Genomic DNA, 17,748 nt, shown 5'->3' on the forward strand with positions numbered 1-17,748 from the left:
AGCAATAGATAATGATTGCATATGGTCAAGGAACATATTTTTAATGTTATCACAAAACACCTGTGAGGACTTCAAACTATATGCACACTAATGTAAATGATTATAGAAAATAAAACCTCCGGGCTTCCCTGGTGGCACGGTGGTTGAGAATCTGCCTGCTAATGCAGGGGACATGGGTTCAAGCCCTGGTCTGGGAAGATCCCACATGCCGCGGAGCAACTGGGCTCCTGAGCCACAACTGCTGAGCCTGCGCGTCTGGAGCCTGTGCTCCGCAACAAGAGAGGCCGTGATAGTGAAGAGGCCCGCGCACCGCGATGAAGAGTGGCCCCCGCTTGCCGCAACTAGAGAAAGCCCTCGCACAGAAACGAAGACCCAACGCAGCCAAAAATAAATATAAAAATAAACAAATTTTTTTAAAAAACTTCCTTTCTCTGAATATCATTCATGGTATGTAAATAAGGCTATAATTGTATTATAACAGGTGGCCGAGCATATTTTCATAAGCTCAAAAATGTTTGATTTGTTAGAGAAACCACAGGAGGTGACCAAATGCCTTACGTGAAATTGTATAAACTCAGTGATGGGCTGGAGCTGGTGTCTCATGAGAGCTGATCGAGGGCATCTCTTCTCAACTTCACCAAAAAAGTCACATCAGCGGCTTGAAATCAGCCACAGTGCGAGTCAAAAAATGCTACAGGGCTTCCCTGCTGGCTTAGTGGTTGGGAGTCCGCCTGCCGATGCAGGGGACGCGGGTTCGTGCCCCGGTCCGGGAAGATCCCACGTGCCGTGTAGTGGCTGGGCCCGTGAGCCATGGCCGCTGGGCCTGCGCGTCTGGAGCCTGTGCTCCACAACGGGAGAGGCCACAACAGTGAGAGGCCTGCGTAACGCAAAAAAAATTAAAAAAAATAAAATCTAGGTTGACGACCAAATAAATATTTCCTAGTATAAATCAGAACATCACACCCTTCTTACATTTTCCCTGCCCCAGCCCTGGAGTCCACCATTTCTCCAAGGAGCCTTAGTTCCTTTCAGTGGTAAATAGTACTAAAAACTAAGTTCTGGGTGCAAGGTGTGCTCAATGGTACAGGGGTGTTATTGTTTCTAAGCCCTCAAAGCAGACAGAGCTAGGAACTATATGTATGTGCACACACTACCTATCTATCATCTATCTATCTAATCTATCTATCCATCTATGTATCATATGTGTGTTTCATCTATTACATCGTAAAAGCCATGAGTTCACAATTATTCTTTCATTCTCTCCTTTCGCTTCTGTTTTTCGTCTGTTGTTGTTTTTGTATTTCTTTTCTCTGGCTGAAGAGACAGCACACTTAGTGAATTTTTTTCTTTGATCAACTCCTTGTTGAGCGATTCTTGTCATTATTCATTTTAATGTTCAAATTGTCCCATGATTGGTCAGTGGAGCCCCTTCGACCTAGCTCCTATGTCTTTTTGTTATGTTCCCATCAGTTTTTTGACATTTTTTAAAAAATTATTTATTTATTTTTGGCTGCAATGGGTCCTCGGTGCTGTGCGTGGGCTTTCTCTAGTTGCGGTGAGTGGGGTCTACTCTTTGTTGCAGTGCGCGGGCTTCTCGTTGCGGTGGCTTCTCTTGTTGCGGAGCACGGGCTCTAGGCATGCAGGCTAAGTAGTTGTGGCTCGCAGGCTCTAGAGCACAGGCTCAGTAGTTGTGGCACACGAGCTTAGTTGCTCCGCAACATGTGGGATCTTCCCGGACCAGGGCTTGAAACCGTGTCCCCTGCATTGGCAGGTGGATTCTTAACCACTGTGCCACCAGGGAAGCCCCCCGTCAGTTTTTGAGCATATTTGTACATTACAGCAAAAGTTGTTCCAGATTCACCTGTACTTTCTCTGCTCCAGCCCTGGAACCCACCATTTCTCCAAGTTCATTTTAGTGGGAATTGACAGTGAAAACTAGGATCTGAGCCCTAAGTGAACTCATTGTTTATGAAGTGTCCTTGTTTCTAGATCATTCTAGAGCTAGAAAATATATACAAAACTATTAAAATACACAAGTTAACTGATACCTCTAATTTTATCCAGTGAAGTTTCTCCTCTTTTTCCCCCATTCCAGTTTCTTTCATGTCTTCCACAGTGAACACCCTGACTAGCAGCAACATGAATATATTTCTACTCATCAGCTCAAACCTACAACACACACAAATAAGCTTTGGAATTGCCTTTTTTTTTTTTTCAAAGAAAATCATATTCTTACATGTACACATACACATCTATTGATACATGGGCAAAGGTCTCGCTTTTTCCTATTTCGGCTATACTGAGCCTTTTAAGCCTTTGCTGGCGTTTTGGTTCATACACTGGGGTCGCTGTGTTTGTTCCGTCTAGAGGAAGCGGGAGAGCAAAGCACTGACTGGGTATCCAGGAAGCCGCCCAGGACCCAGTCCTGTGGCCACGAGGGCGCCTCACCACATGGCCAGGGCGGGGTCCGAGGGCTCATAGGGTTGTAACCAGGTGTCACTGTCCTCCTCTTCGGGGACGCGTTTCTCTCTAACTGGCAATGGGCGGATGGTAAGTGGATCTGGGTGTTCGCTGCCGTCATGGGCTCTAGGCCTGAAATACGCGCAGAGTGCCCCAGAGAAGGTGTCCGTGAAGGTGAAGATGTGGGAGCCATTGGATACATTGAAGAAGGACAGCTTTCCCGCCTCGCAGTCCAGAAAGATGCCCACGCACCGGGGTGGCACGCGCATGGTGAGCGCGATGCGGTGCGGGTCCAGCACGAAGTACTCGCAGCCGTTCCACAGCCCCATCACCCAGTAGCCACCCGCCGGGCTCAGGCGCGCCTGCCCTGCGCGCGGCACCTCTGCCAGGCACGCACCTAGGAACCAGCGGCTGCGGCGGCCCACGTGCACCTCCCAGTAGTGGCGGCCCGTGGAGAAGCGCTCCCGGCTTAGAACGCACATCTGCTCGGAGAACCGCTGGGGGTCACCGGCCGCTGAGCCTGGCGCCATCCTGCGGGAGGACACGCTCTTGCCATCCTCGGAGACCTCCAGGCTGGGGTGGGCGGAGCCAGGATCCAGGGTCACATCCACTGCGCAGAGGCATATGTTTAGTGCAGGTGAAGGACGGTTCTGCCCCTACTCCCACGCCTGTCCCCTCCCCCGACAGGCAAACCCTCTGGCTCTCCTGATGGACCAATCAGTGGAATAGTCACTCCCTCTCCTGCAACCCCCTTCCCACCACCCTGGTACTGAAGGGGCATGAAAGTCGCTTCCTAATTTTTGAAAGTGATTAGAGGAATCCCATTTCTTTCCTGAACCGGAAGGTTCTTGAATTCCATGGTGCCATGCAGAGCAGAGAGAGCAAATGAGGTAGGTTTGTGGGGATAGAGGTGGGCTCACTTTCCCCAAGACCTGATCAACCGGAAGGAGCTTAGGGCTGATTCTGTCCCGGCTGCTCTCACCACCCTGTGTAACCATGAAATCACTAGTGAGCTCTGGGACTCTTTTACAGCAATTTTAGGATTTTAAAACTGTAGGGGACCTCTGAGATCATCTAGTCCAGTACCCTGCACTCCAACACCCCATCCCCCCCAAAAAACCACACCCATTTGATGGATAGGAACCCTCTGTCGGATGATGTGGGAGGTTCCTTACAAACTCTGTATTCTCTCCTGCCAAGAGGCCCTAGTAGCAACCTTTCTGCCAGTTGGAAACAAATCTAGTAAAACCCGGAAAGCTAGGTGCGTGTGGGAGCATGTGTGTGCACACAAACGTGTGCACGTGTGAGTGCAATCACATTAATGCATGTGAGCATGTATGTGTGCAGGCATATGTGTCATATTATGTGTTTTATAAGTGAGCTTTTGTGTCTGTATGTGGGGCCCATACTTGGCTCCTGGACAGACCCTTCCTCTAATCTCAGTTCTGGATACCTCCCTTCTACTTAAGATCCAGCCAACCTAATTCACAAGGCACAGTTCCTTGGCTTCAGTTACCTGCATGTTGTTGGGCTGCTCTCCACTCTGAAACCAAACAGAGAGGAAAAAGAAGCTCAGAGATCTGGGTCAGTAACCCTAGAACCTTGAGGGCGGCTCAAAATGCAAAAGGGACGCCTACAAACTAAGTAACCTCGTTCCCACCATGATAGCTGGCTTGGATCCAGACTGGCCTGGGTCCACCACGGCATCTTCCCGGGAATTTGGGATTGGGTAGGGGGCTGGTGTCAGTGCTGGCTCGTACCAAAGCTGTGCACAGGCTGAAGTTGTGCTGGGAACAGTGGGATGACAGAGTATGTGGGCAAAGGGAACCAATACAAGCAACTGGGATACCTTAAAGGATGGAAATGAAGCCTCAATCTCTGACTGGCTTAGTCTCCAGGAGGCCCAGCTGAGCTTGGCTCCTGTCCTAAGACATCCTCTGGACACCCTGTCTTGCCCTCTTTCTTAACATGAGCCATTCTGTGTGGATTTCTGTTTTGTTTTATCTTGTTCTATTTTACAACAAAGAGAGCACCAAAGTCACAAAATGCAAAAGCAATAGAAGACATTTTCAGAGCTCCATAAATTTACAGCAAGGCCCTGCAACCCTGATTTTGCATCAGAATAACCAGTAGATCTTTAAAAATATAGAGCTTTTGCATAGAATAACTTAATTCGACAAAGGTGTCAATTCTCCCTAAATTTATCTATAAATTCAAAGCAATCCCATATAAAACTACTTTTGGATTTTTTTAGAAACTTCATAAATTCATCCTAAAATTTATATTTTAAAAAGGTCCATTAACTTTAAAAAGGAAGGGGAAATGGAGGAGGACTTGCGCTTTCAGGTACTTTAAAGGCCAAAGTAATATGTGACCAAAAGACAGACCCATGAAGACCTGGGAACTGAATATGCACTAAAGGTGATACCCCAATCAACGGGGAAATCGTGGATGGTGTCGTAGGTGGGATTGGGAAAACTGACACCTTATTCGGAGAAAAATTGCTGGGTTCTTGTCTAACACCACATAAAATGGTGAATTTCAGATGGATTAAAAACCTGCACATAACACATATACAGTGAGTAGAAGAAAATGTTAAGAGACTGTCTTTGTGACCTAAATGTAAAGAAGATCTTCAACAAAACTTCAGAAACACAAGCCATTAAGGTAAAAATGTGATGCATTCGCTTTTATCAAAATTGGTTATTTCGGGGCTTCCCTGGTGGCGCAGTGGTTGAGAGTCCGCCTGCCGATGCAGGGGACGCGGGTTCGTGCCTCGGTCCGGGAGAATCCCACATACCGCGGAGCGGCTGGGCCCGTGAGTCATGGCCGCTGAGCCTGCGCGTCTGGAGCCTGTGCTCCGCAACGGGAGGGGCCACAGAAGTGAGAGGCCCGCGTACCGCAAAAAAAAAAAAAAAAAAAAAAAAACAAAAAAACAAACAACTGGTTATTTCTTTTCAATAAGGGGCACCATTGGACAAAGCTAATAGCAGGTGACGGAAGAGAAGAAGGAATTCACAATGTATAATAACAATGAGGGATTAATATCCTATGTGTATATATCATATTCTACAATAATAATAATATCGCATGAAGGATGCCTGCAAACCAAAAGGCTCCATTCCCCAGCACTGACACCAGCCCTGTCTTGTGAAATCAACAAGAAAAAGATAGCAATGCCATATGGAAAACAGGCAAAGGACAGGAACTGCTAATTTTCAGAAGAGGAAGCGCAAAAAGCCAGCTGGCATATAAAGAGATGCTCAAGCTTCTTAGTGTGCAGAGGAGTGCAAACCGAAAGAACAATCACTTGTCCCCGTTGACTGGTAAACTTAGAAAGCCGGCTCACACGGGATGTGGGCACAAGGAGCCTCCACGCACTGCGTGAAGGATGATGGTGCTGCTGCAGGACATCCTTCCATCCCACTTAGTGACACATCCCCCACGGGCCAGCAGTTCCCCGCGGGGGTACACATCCCAGAGAAATCTCCACACAGAGCCAGAAGGCAACACGTGTTCAGATATTTATTCAGCCTTGTTTGTGGTGGTATAGAGTTAGAAGCAGGCTGGATGTCTACTCCAGGAGGGTGGCCAGCTCAAAGGGAGTGCTCAGCAGCAAGGAGATACAGACTAGATTTACATGTGGCAGCAGGGGTGGATAGTAAAACACAGCAATGAGTGAGATAAGCAGGGAACAGCACGAGACTGTAAATGTCTTTACAGAAACTGAAGTGCACCGCACAAAACAGAAATTCACCTCTTGCAAGAATACATACAAAATAAAGATACACATTAGACTGTTTGTTTTATGGGGGGAATGGAGGAAGGTACAGGGAGAAATAATTACATATAAGGTAACATGCCTTCTATTTACATATAAGGTAACTCTCACCAGGAGTGAGGGTCTTTGAGGGGGGACACCAGGAAGCTAGGTGATTCTGATGTGCAACCAGGATTGGCACCAATGATTTACCGTACGCTTACACTTCAGAACAATATAAAAATAACTATAAAAGTAAAACTCAAATATAACCTATGCCAAGCAACATAGATTAGTACATGTGTGTAGCTATGGAATAAACCAGAATGAAGCATAGTTGGTTAGTCAGAGCAGGTGACTGGGATGCTGAGATGTGACGTGGACAGTGGGAGGAAAACAGGCTTCACTCACCAGCCTGGCCTTCAGCCCTTCTCCAGTCTGAAGTAGCCAAGGAAAAACAGAATTAGAACAGCAGGTCCCTGCAGCTTCCTTGTTCACACGTCAAATTTTGCACCCACCCCTGCGCCTCTCCCCTTTCTCCTGCCACCCACACAGCCAGCGGAGTTCCAGCCTGGCCATCATACCTGGCTGGGAGATAAGACGAACATACACGGATACCCACATGCTACAAGGTGGACAAGAAATAGTTCTAAGGGGGGGTCACTTACCCAGCTCCACTTGAAGTTTCCCTGTAAGCAGAACACACAGAGAAAACATCAGCCTTTGGATGAGTGGAACCACCTTCCCGAGGCAGTTAGGCCACTGGGAAGAGGTTTCTTAGTCTTAAACCACTGCTCACCCCGACCCCATCCTAGATGCTGCATCACCCATCTGCAGGATTCTTTTTTCTGTGTGTGTGTGTGTGTGTGTGTGTGTGTGTGTGTGTGTGTGGTACGCGGGCCTCTCACTGTTGTGGCCTCTTCCGTTGCGGAGCACAGGCTCCGGACGCGCAGGCTCAGCGGCCATGGCTCACGGGCCCAGCCGCTCCGCGGCATGTGGGATCCTCCCGGACCGGGGCATGAACCCGTGTCCCCTGCATCGGCAGGCGGACTCTCAACCACTGCGCCACCAGGGAAGCCCATCTGCAGGATTCTTACACCTCATCCTATTCTTTGCTCTAAGGCAGAAATCTGCACAGCGCTGGGAAGGGAAAACTGGTCTTGCTACTGAGGAACCTCTTTCAAGGGTTCTGGTCTGGTTTGGAGAGGCTACTGCTCACTTGCCCTGTAATACAAGCTTTTGCTGGGGAGGAAGTCCTGTGTAAGTCCAGGCACTGAGCACACCCTGCAGGAGCCTCAGGGTCACTTACTGGGTACATTATTTAAAGAACTAGGAGGACATCACACTCAATTATTTCCCCAGGCCAGATACCAAAACTCTAATATTTTGCCACTAGAAACGCATTCCTCTGATTTCTCTAATCTTTGTCTTTTAAAAGTAAGACTGGGAAAGGCAACAATATACACGAATTCGGCCTATGATGTTAATGAATTATTGTGGCTCTTTTTGCTGTTTGGTTGATTGCCTTTTTTGTTTTTGTTTTCCCCTCCATGACTAGGTAGACTGCAAGACAAGCTTCAACTTTACTGCATTGTCTGGTGTTTTACTGGGGCAGACAAGGTGGTTCTCAAGGTCCTCCCCCACCCATGGTGGCCTTCTCCTCTCCTCTATCCCCTCTTCCTTTGGATTCACTCTTCCCTCCTCCCCCCACATGGTTTCAAGGTGCTGAGTCCCCCTGGGAAGAAAAGTGGATTTGATAAATTGCTTTCACTTTGGTGCAAATTAAAACTGGCTTCCTTCCCAGTGACATTTGCATTAAAAAGAGGTTATCCTAGGAAGATGAACCAGAAGGAGTAGACCTTTTACAGTGGAATTGGAAGTGAATTGTACAATTGGCAGGAGAGGGCCTGGCAGAGTCTTTCCAGAGGGTCTTAGGTCAGGCTTCCTTGACAGGTGCACACAAATCGGTTTCGGAGGGGAAAGGCGGGAGGCGCAGAGGGATGGATTTCAAATTAGAGCGCTGCCATCCATTGCTCTCCAAAGGGGGCCTAAAATCACTGAACCCCTGCTTCCACCGTGTGCCGGGGTTAACCCCCTAGCCCACAGCCAGCACCATGGGCATGGCACCCAGAACTTACCCAGCTCTTCTGTGAGTTTCCCTGGAGAAAGAAACGAAGAAAAGAGGAAAATCTACATGGATCACTGAGGCCTTGCATCTCCAAAGTGCACAGACTTGGGACCCCATGTGCTCTGGAGAACCAGTATGAGCTGGACTCGAGGGAGGAGCAGGCTCCGAGGCAGGAGAAGTGGAAGAAATCCTCTGCCGCCCCCCGCCCCCCCGCCCCCCCGTCTCTGCCCTCTCCCAACCCTGCCCCCCCCCCCCCGCGACCTACGCGTCTTCTTCACCCAGCGTCCCCACTTCTGCGAGTCAGGGATGTGCGCGAAGAGCGCGTCTTTCACTCTGCTTACCTTTGTCCTTCTCCGCCTGCTTCTTCAGCTTTTCTGCAAGGAAGAAAAAAGGGGAGCAGACGTGAGTGTGCGCGCTCCCCTGCCTGTTTCCACGACCCATGCCAGCCCTGCCTCCGCAGGATGGCCCCTCAGCAGTGCCCCGCTGTGGCCGCCTCCACCACTTTGCTCTTGGGCAAAGCCAACTCCAGGAGGGCAGCCCCCAGCCTGCCTGGTACCTCGGGACCTCCGTTGCCTCCGAAAGAAGTACAGCGCCAGCGTCGGGAGGAGAGCCAAGACGAGCAGCGGTCCCACCAGAGTCCCGAGGAAAGCTCTCTTCCAGGGAGAGGTTCCGGGTAAAAATACGTCTGGAAAACACCCCACATGGAGTTGTCTCGATTTGGTCTTCGCTAAACATGAGAAGACTAGTCTAGACACTGCGTGCCGGAAAACCTTCCCAGTGCCTGTTGACGCTTCCTGGGCCCCAGCATAGCCCTCTGTAAAACGGGCCTGAGAACCAATCTCCAGTGCTCTAGAGAGAGGTAGCGTCAGAGGACCAGCGGCGAACCTGAACTTGCGCAGCGCAGAGGAAAACACTGCAAACTGAAGGATGCGAAAGGAAGGCGCTGATGGGCTCTGCCCGCTCCTCCAGCTTAGAACTTCTGTGACCACAGCCCTGACCTTCCTCTACTTCTTCCTACTCTTGCTTTACATCCAAGGGCATGACAATCCAAGGTGTTGATACCTGAAACCCAGTGACTAACTGCTCTCTACCACTCTGACGAATCCACACGTCATCTCCCGCTTCTTGCGAACACCTGGCTTCTACTTCTCATCACACCTTTGGAAGAACTGTTAGCAAAGCTTTGACAGCTGACTGACAGTTCTTCTCTTCCCTCTCCAGGCTTCCTAGGGAGGATCTGCCCAGAGGCAGAATGTGGCTCAGGGTTCGCAAGGACAGTGGCTGGACAGTAAAGAAATGAATGCAAAATAGAGAGCAACCCTTTAGTAACTCTTGCGGCAATTTAATAGAATAATTTTGTGTCTGTTGAAGATAATAAGAAATTGGTGCTTTTATCTCAGTGGTCTTTAAATTTTTTTATCGTAGTAAAATATACATAACATAAAGTTGACTATCTTAACCGTTTTAAGCTTATAGGTCAGCAGCCTCAAGTATATTAACATTGTTGTGCAACCATCACCACCAGAACTTTTTTCATCTTCCCAAACGGAGACTCTTTACCCATTAAACACTGACTCCCCATTCCCCCCACACCCCCCAGCCCCTGGTAACATCTATTCTACTTTCCCTCTCTATCAATGGACTCTTCTGTGTACCTCATATAAAGAGAATCATACAATATTTGTCCTTTTGTGTCTGGCTTATTTCTTTTAGCATAATGCGTTCTTTCAGTTTTTAATTTTATTTTTCTAGCCGTGCATTTTTATTGTCTTGGTGAAAAGTATTGAGCTACAAAGGATTGGTCCTTCACCACAGGTGTTTTTGAAGCACTGACTTAGGGGTTAAAGGGCTCAGGGTCCTATGCCTCCCTGACCTCCAATCTCCAGTCTCTCCTGCATCTTTCCAGCTCCTCAGATAGCTACACACATTTCCATCTCAGGACCTTTGCACTTGAATGGCCTCTACCTGAATGGCCTCCTTGCAGATATCCACGTGACCCACACACTTTGTCAAGGGTAAACACAAATTTAAAAACTGGATTTCCCCTGGTGCAGAAACGGAGGGAGATTCCCCTTTCCCTTCTCTTAGAGTATTTCCTTTAGAAAATGTGTAAATTCTTTCTCTATCCCCTCAAGATGTATACAAATCTTTTTGAAAGTTAAATAAGCCCCTTGCCAATTTTAAAACCCAGGAATGTTTTTCTTAAGGAGCTAGAGCCATCTCTTTGAAATGGAAACATCAAGGAGAAAGTACCCCTATCTCCAGGTCTGCTGGGAGTTTCACTTAGGCACCTGGCTCCAAGTTGTAATTATGTGCTTGTCATAGAGATAAGAGATATCTTATTTCTCCTTTGGATAAAGACAATTAGCGAACACAGATGTTACTCCTTACCCAATTACCAGGTAAATTTCGGGTGAACTATGCATGACACACCGTGCTTATCAGGTCCTCTTACCCGAGGACAAGTTATCGCTTATAAGGGTGAGATTTCTTTCTGTTATGGTAATATCACTATTGATTTGGACCAATGTGAAACATGGCCCATAGGTTGGGTTTATCCTCAAGACTTAAAACAATTAGAGCCATGAACGTTAAATCCTTCAAATGGGTGCCTCACGATAAAACTTTGATCCTATATAATGGTCTTCCTTTGAACTCAGTGCCTAACGGTCTTCGTCCCTGATCCACCACTTTTAAATCCATATATACACTGCACCCCGCCTTAGCCTGCTTCCCTGCTTCATGTTTCTCTGTCTCAGGTAACATCTTCTAACATGTGCTGTAATTTATTCTTTTGTGTATCTGTTTCCCCTGCTGGAATGTGGACCTGAGGCCAAGGGTTTGGGGAACATTGTGGGTGATCAATAAATATTGTTTGAGGGATAAAATTAGGAACACATGGGCTCTCATGATGCCCTCTAATAACTAGAGTTTCTGGATTTTAGGGCCTGGTCTTTGGTTCATAATGTTGGCTTTCTGGGACCTCCCCCAATTACTGTTTGGGGTGTCGGTTGTACACTCAGTAGGTTCCTGATATTACGGCTGACTTTCAAGGTGTCAGGTTTAGCCCCCCCCCCATACACAGCCAGGCTCCAGTGCCACTGTGTCCCAATAGATGGTATCTGGGATAAAGGACATGGAGAACTTGAAGACTAGGAAGATGACGGTGCACTGGCACCCACTGACCTGCTATCTGGACCACGAACTCTTTCTTCTGGCCCAGGAGGGGGTTCTGGATGGAGCAGGACACATTGCTGTGGGCCCCCCCTTGGACGACCACAGAGGTTTCCAGACTGAACAGGCCTTGGGCATCCTTGACGATGACTTCAGTCTCTGGAGGCAGGCATCGTCCCTGATGGTCTGTCCACTGAGACTGTGGCTTGGGGTACCAGCCACTGGAGCTGCACCTTAGCTGAATGCCTCCCTGCTTGAAGCCCTCAAGGGAGATGTGAGGGTCCGAGCCCAGCCCTGAGAGAGGCAGGAAGAGTGGGAATGATGAGGCTCCTTCCCAGAAGTTGTATGCGAAGTTCATGCCACCATTCACCATCTGCAGTCACCATAAGGCATCGTGACTGTGACTGCTCTTAACACGCTTGCGGGCTGGCAGCCCTCCACCAGTGGACTATAAGTGACAGGCTAAGTCACCGGTGGCGTGTGGGGACAGCACTACCTCTGAAGGGCATTTTAAAATAGGGAAGGGCTACTAATATTTAGTCATATAATGCAAGGGACAGTCCCCGTAGAATGAAGAGTAGTCCCACCCCAGATTTCAATAGATTGTCTTTTCTCTCTCTTGAATTCCACTGGCACTCAAGTGGCTTTGTTATATATACTTCTTTATCTCTCTATCCAAGTAAGCTAGCTTTATATTTTGAATATGCAAAACATTAAGATGGTTTAAACATCAATACTGTAAAAAACAGTAGATCAAAAAAGCCCCAGGGGCTTCCCTGGTGGCGCAGTGTTTGGGAGTCCGCCTGCCGATGCAGGGGACACGGGTTCGTGCCCCGGTCCGGGAAGATCCCACACGCCGTGAAGCGGCTAGGCCTGTGCGTCCGGAGCCTGTGGTTCGCAACGGGAGAGGCCACAACGGTGAGAGGCCCACGTACCGCAAAAAAAAAAAAAAAAAAGTGGCGACTTCCCTGGTGGCACAGTGGTTAAGAATCCGCCTGCCAGTTCAGGGGACATGGGTTCGAGCCCTGGTCCAGGAAGATCCCACATGCTGCGGAGCAACTAAGCCCATGCGCCACAACTACTGAGCCTGTGCTCTAGAGCTTACGTGCCACAACTACTGAAGCCCATGTGCTACAGCTACTGAAGCCTGCGCGCCTAGAGCCCGCGCTCCGCAATGAGGAGCCACCGCAATGAGAAGCCCGCGCACCGCAACGAAGAGTAGCCCCCGCTCCCCGCAGCTAGAGAAAGCCCACGCGCAGCAAGGAAGATCCAATGCAGCCATAAATAAATAAATAAATAAATAAATAAATAAATAAATAAATAAATAAATAAAGGTAGGAGGGGGCCTGCTTCCCTACACCTCCACCAAGAGTGTGTGATCCAAATATTGAATGTTTGCCAATCTGATGGGTAAAAAAATTGTATCTCCGTAGCTTTAATTTGCCTTTTTCTCACTATGAGTAAAAGTAATCATCTTTTCTTATGTTTCAGGGCCATTTGTGTATCTTTTTTGTGTGCATTTTTTTGTTCATTTTCTAATGAATCTTTCTTTTTAATGCTCTTCTTTTTTAAATTAGAGATATTTTCCCTTTCTCTGTTCTTTTCTATCTACTCTTGACCTGTTTCCAAATGGACCATTTTCTCCTCTCTGTTGGGGCTTGACCAGGTCACGCACCTGCCACCTCCAGCTCCCAGACCGCTTCCCCAGTGAAGTCGCTGGAGAGGAAGCGGCACCCGTATGGACCCTCGTCGGCGGGGACCACGGGGTGGAGCCTCAGGGTCACGCTGCCATCAGCGATCTCGTCCGTGACGAGTTCGGTCCTGTTCTGGAACTGCGCCATCTGCTGGCCATAGAACTCCTGCCGTTCCCGGTACAGGTGCACCACGTCAGAGGTCCGGCTCCGGAACCAGCGGATCTCCATGTGCTCGGCGTCCCGGTACGGCGACAGGTGGCACGAGAATTCCACCTCATCCCCGACGTGTGCCAGAATGGGTTCCCCATGGCCTACCACCCTGAATTCCTCTAGGACGAGAACCCAGACAATGGCCCAAATCAGCACTCCTCAAATATGATTTTTTGCAGTAAACCATTCAAATGACAAAGGTGAGACGCTCTACAGGATGACCGGTCCGGTTGCTTGAGCAAGTAATTGTCATGAAAAAGTTGAGTGTGCCGCATTAAAAAATACACAAGGAACATTACAACCAGATACAAATGTGTGGTGCTGGACTGGTAGCTGGTTTGAACCTACCAACTGCAAATATTATTCGGGGGACAGTTATGTAAATATGGCCAGGGCATTAAATTAAATGGAATCTTTGGCAAAAAAAAAAAAAAAAAAGCAAGTTTCAAAACCAAATGTACACTATCCTCTTATTTGATTAAAAATTTGACATATTTGCATGAATGTGCAGAATAAAAGACCTGAAGGGAAATAGACCAAATTATTGGTAGTGATAATTTCTGCCTGGTGGGAATAGATGTTTTCTTATTTTTGCTTTGTCTGATTTTCTAACATTGTATAATGCACATGGACAGCTTCTGTAATAACAAAGGGTATTAAAGTAATCTGGGGGGGGGCTCCTTGTTTCATGGGTTTTCCTATCTAAGGCCAAACCCTGCTTTCAAGATTTTAATTTATCTGGATCTTTCATTTGATTGTTCTCTGCAGTGATGTCTCTGTATGGCTCCTCTACTCCCTGTTTTCTGCAATTTCCATGAGAGTTGCTATTCCTGCTGCAGTGCCTCTCTACCCAGCATGACTTCATTCATTTTTCTGGCTTCTGTACACCTCCTTTCCTTCTTTCAAAGCTCAGCTTAATCCCACCCTAAATTCTTCCTTTATGAATCTCTCCCATCCTTCACTTTGCCCATATAGCATGGGGGCACCTTTCTTCACTCCATTTGAGAACCCCTGTTGCCCACTGGGTGTAGCCCTGATACCATCCCTACCAGCTTCCCTCTCCAGTTTCTCTCCAGCTGTCCCTGCCCCCGTGCCTGATGCCTGGCCCTCTTCCTGGGCACAGCCTGCCTCAGTTTACTCTCCATCTGTCATCTTCCTGGAGAATATGCCTCCTGCAAGGCTCTACTCAAATAATACCTCTTTTCTATGGCCCTTCGTGGCTTTCTGGAAAAAACAAACTGGTCTCTTAGTTATGCTCCCAAATCCTTGGGTACATTTCTCTTGCAGCTCTGGTCACACAGCTGGACAGCCGTGTATGTCACGTCTGTCCCCCTCCCTTGAATGACTGAGGATCTGGGCTGTGCCTAGTCACCTTGGTATCCCTGGTTTCCAGCTCAGGGAATTAGGGAATTGTATTTGCATAACTAGTTTACACTCTCTGTTAGTTGCTTCTTTCATGAGAGATGGTAAGATTAGGATCCTCCCTGCCGTTCAAAAGCTATGGTTTATATGCAGGAGAGGAGTTAAAAATATTTTCCAACTGGTTCAGCCTAAGCACAGACCAATAAGAATCTCCTGGCACCCTGCTGCTATGCCTTCTGCCATGCTTGTGAGCTGTGGAGTTGTGGGTGGCTGCAGGGATGGTGGGGGAGCACTGTGGGGCTGGATGGTGTTTGGGGGCGTGGCTGTTTAACAACTGGGATGGAAATCTTATATTTTAGCCCCTGGCACAGCCTGGTACCAGGCTACAAGATCTCAGCCCTGGAATCACCTGCAGGAGGGGTGGGCAGAAGCTGAGGTGCTCACGTCCTGGCTGTCTGGGCTGCAGATTAGACAGGTTACCTGAGTGTATCTCCCCGGGCTGAAGCAGGAGGAGGAGGTGAGTGAGGAAGGAGAGACTGCTGGGAAGACGTACTCGCTGGCAGGAGTCCAGGGAGACTGGGAAATCCATCACTTTTCCTCAGCAGTGGGGGCCACCTGGAAAGGGCAAAGAGGTACTGGAGTGACGCAGGAGAGCTGGAACTCCGTGCATCAGGCCTGACGTCTGTCACTGCCTCAATTATTTTTTGTCTGGTTCTCGCAGGCTCCAGTGCCTGGCTTCTTTTCAATCATGGCCAGATGTGAGAGCTGCTTCTAATTTTAACAGGCGGCACTGCTTATGGCATTGTTGGCCTTGCTTGGACTCACAGAGCTGAGAGAGGACAAGGCCAAAGGGTCCCAGAGGAAGCAGCTTCTGAGCTTCGCATTGTTTAGAGCCAGGAACAGAGCCATGCATTGTGTTGGGGCTGAGCTAGGATTTAGTGACTTTGCCCAAACAAAGGGAAACCTATGAGGATTCCCAGATGCATTTTCCTTCTCTCTGCCCAGCCTTGCTCCCAGTTCCCTTTGACCTGGAACATCAGGTCCACAAAACAGAGGAACAAACACAGAGTTCTAATCTTTCCAAAGTAGGATGCATGCCTGGCTGCCTTTTAACTCCAACCACATCTAGGACACCTTCTTCCATCCCTGAGGCTTCAGGTGGAGCTCCCAGGAGGTCAGCTGGTGACTGTCACTGAGTCAGTAGCATCTTTGAGACCATAGTGATGGTACCGTCCCATCTAGCCCTCCCCGTGCCTCATCTGTGGCACTGGAGACCCAGCCTCAGGCAAGGGCTGTTCCCTCTTCACTCCTGATGCCCCCTTGGGACCTGAAGTAATGCCTCACAGCTTGAGAACCAGTGAGCCTGGGCAGCTGTACATCTTGGGAGATATATAAGCCTCTCCACATTTCTCCTCTATTTAGTTGTGAGACTTTAGACAGATTATGGACCTTGCTGAACCTTAATTTCTTTGCTTAAACAATGGAAGAAACCAGTCCAACTCAGAGGGTTGTTAAGCTTAAGCCTCCTATGGGTGGCATGGGTGCTCTCTAAAGAAAAGTCAGGGACTTCCCTGGTGGTCCAGTGGTTAAGACTCCACGCTTCCAATGCAGGGGGCCCCCGGTTCGATCCCTGGTCAGGCAACTATATCCCGCCTGCATGCCACACTAAACTCTCTCATGCCACAACTAAAAGATCCCACATGCCACAACTAAAAAGATTCCGCAGGCCCCTAATGAAGATCTCGCATGCGGCAACAAAGATCCCGCGTGCAGCGACTAAGATCTGGAGCCAAACAAATAAATAAATATTAAAAAAAAAAAAGTCAGCTCCTCTCTCTGCCTCCATCTTCTTCCAGAGGCTGCCTCCCTCTCCTTTCATGCCATCATAGCACCCCCAGAGCAGAAAGCCCTATGCAGTTTCTACTCTCCAGCTCCCCCAGTCTCCCTCCTCCCTCTGTCTGCCACCCCACTCCACTGTTTGGTTTTCCTTTTCCCACAGACCTGCGAGGTGGCACGTGTTCCTGGGGTCCTGTGGCTGCAGAGTCCCAGCCACACTCTCACTAGCGGGATGTAGATGAAGGACTTTATTTTTTTATTGAAGTGTAGTTGAGTTACAATGTTGTGTTAATTACTTCTGTACAGCAAAGTGATTCAGTTATACACATATATATTTTTTTAATATTTGTTTCCATTATGGTTTATCATAGGATATTGAATATAGGTCTCTGTGCTCTACAGTAGGACCTTGTTTATCCATTCTATATATAAAAGCTTACAGTAAAAAAAAAAAAAAAAAGTTGAACTCAAAAAGAGTAGAATGTTGGTTACCAGGGGCTGGGAAGGGGAGGGGGAAATGGAGTCAATATTGGTCAAATGGTACAAACTTTCAGTTATAAGATGAATAAGTTCTAAAGAGCTAATGTACAGCATGGTGATCATAATTAATACTACTGTATGGTATACTTAAATTTTTCTAAGAATAAATTTTTAGTGTTCTCACCACACAAAAAAAGGTAGCTATGTGAGACGATGGATATGTTAATTAGCTTGACAATGAATGCACATATCAAAATATCACATTGTATACTTTAAATATATACAATTTTTATTTGTCAATCATACTTCATAAAGCTGAGAGAAAAAAGTATTAGCTTTTAGTAAATTATTTTTCTGCAACTCTTCAGGTGGTCGTATATTTTTTTCTTCTTTATTTGCTTTAATCTGTTTTTCAATTGATTTATTTACCTAAATTGACAAAATTCTTAAACTAAAATTGTTAACAATAAAAAAAGAAAGCTTACAGTAGATGAAGGACTTAAAAAGCTGCTGGTCGTGCAGCAGAAGACTAGTCTAAGGAGGTGTGCAGGTGAGTTAATGGAAGGGAGGCTCCCTGACTGACCTCTGTGCTGGAAGGACACTGGCTGACATGACTACAGCAGGAGGGAGGGGCAATGGCCTAT

At 47.8% G+C, this 17,748-nt stretch overlaps 1 protein-coding gene across 1 annotated transcript; it reads right to left on the reverse strand.

Annotated features, from left to right (window-relative positions):
- Positions 1–2,335: 2,335 nt before the first annotated feature.
- On the reverse strand, positions 2,336–15,377 carry BTNL9 (butyrophilin like 9; the record flags this gene model as incomplete). The annotated part of the gene is made up of 10 exons (XM_079918870.1): positions 2,336–3,070; positions 3,977–4,003; positions 6,632–6,658; positions 6,889–6,909; positions 8,359–8,379; positions 8,690–8,722; positions 8,905–9,033; positions 11,535–11,816; positions 13,198–13,545; positions 15,269–15,377. 10 exons carry the CDS (start codon positions 15,375–15,377, stop codon positions 2,445–2,447), a joined length of 1,623 nt encoding a protein of 540 aa, XP_079774996.1. The 3' UTR covers positions 2,336–2,444.
- Positions 15,378–17,748: the final 2,371 nt, after the last annotated feature.

This window comes from Stenella coeruleoalba, assembly GCF_951394435.1.
Source record: "Stenella coeruleoalba genome assembly, chromosome: 3".
NCBI lineage: Eukaryota > Metazoa > Chordata > Mammalia > Artiodactyla > Delphinidae > Stenella > Stenella coeruleoalba.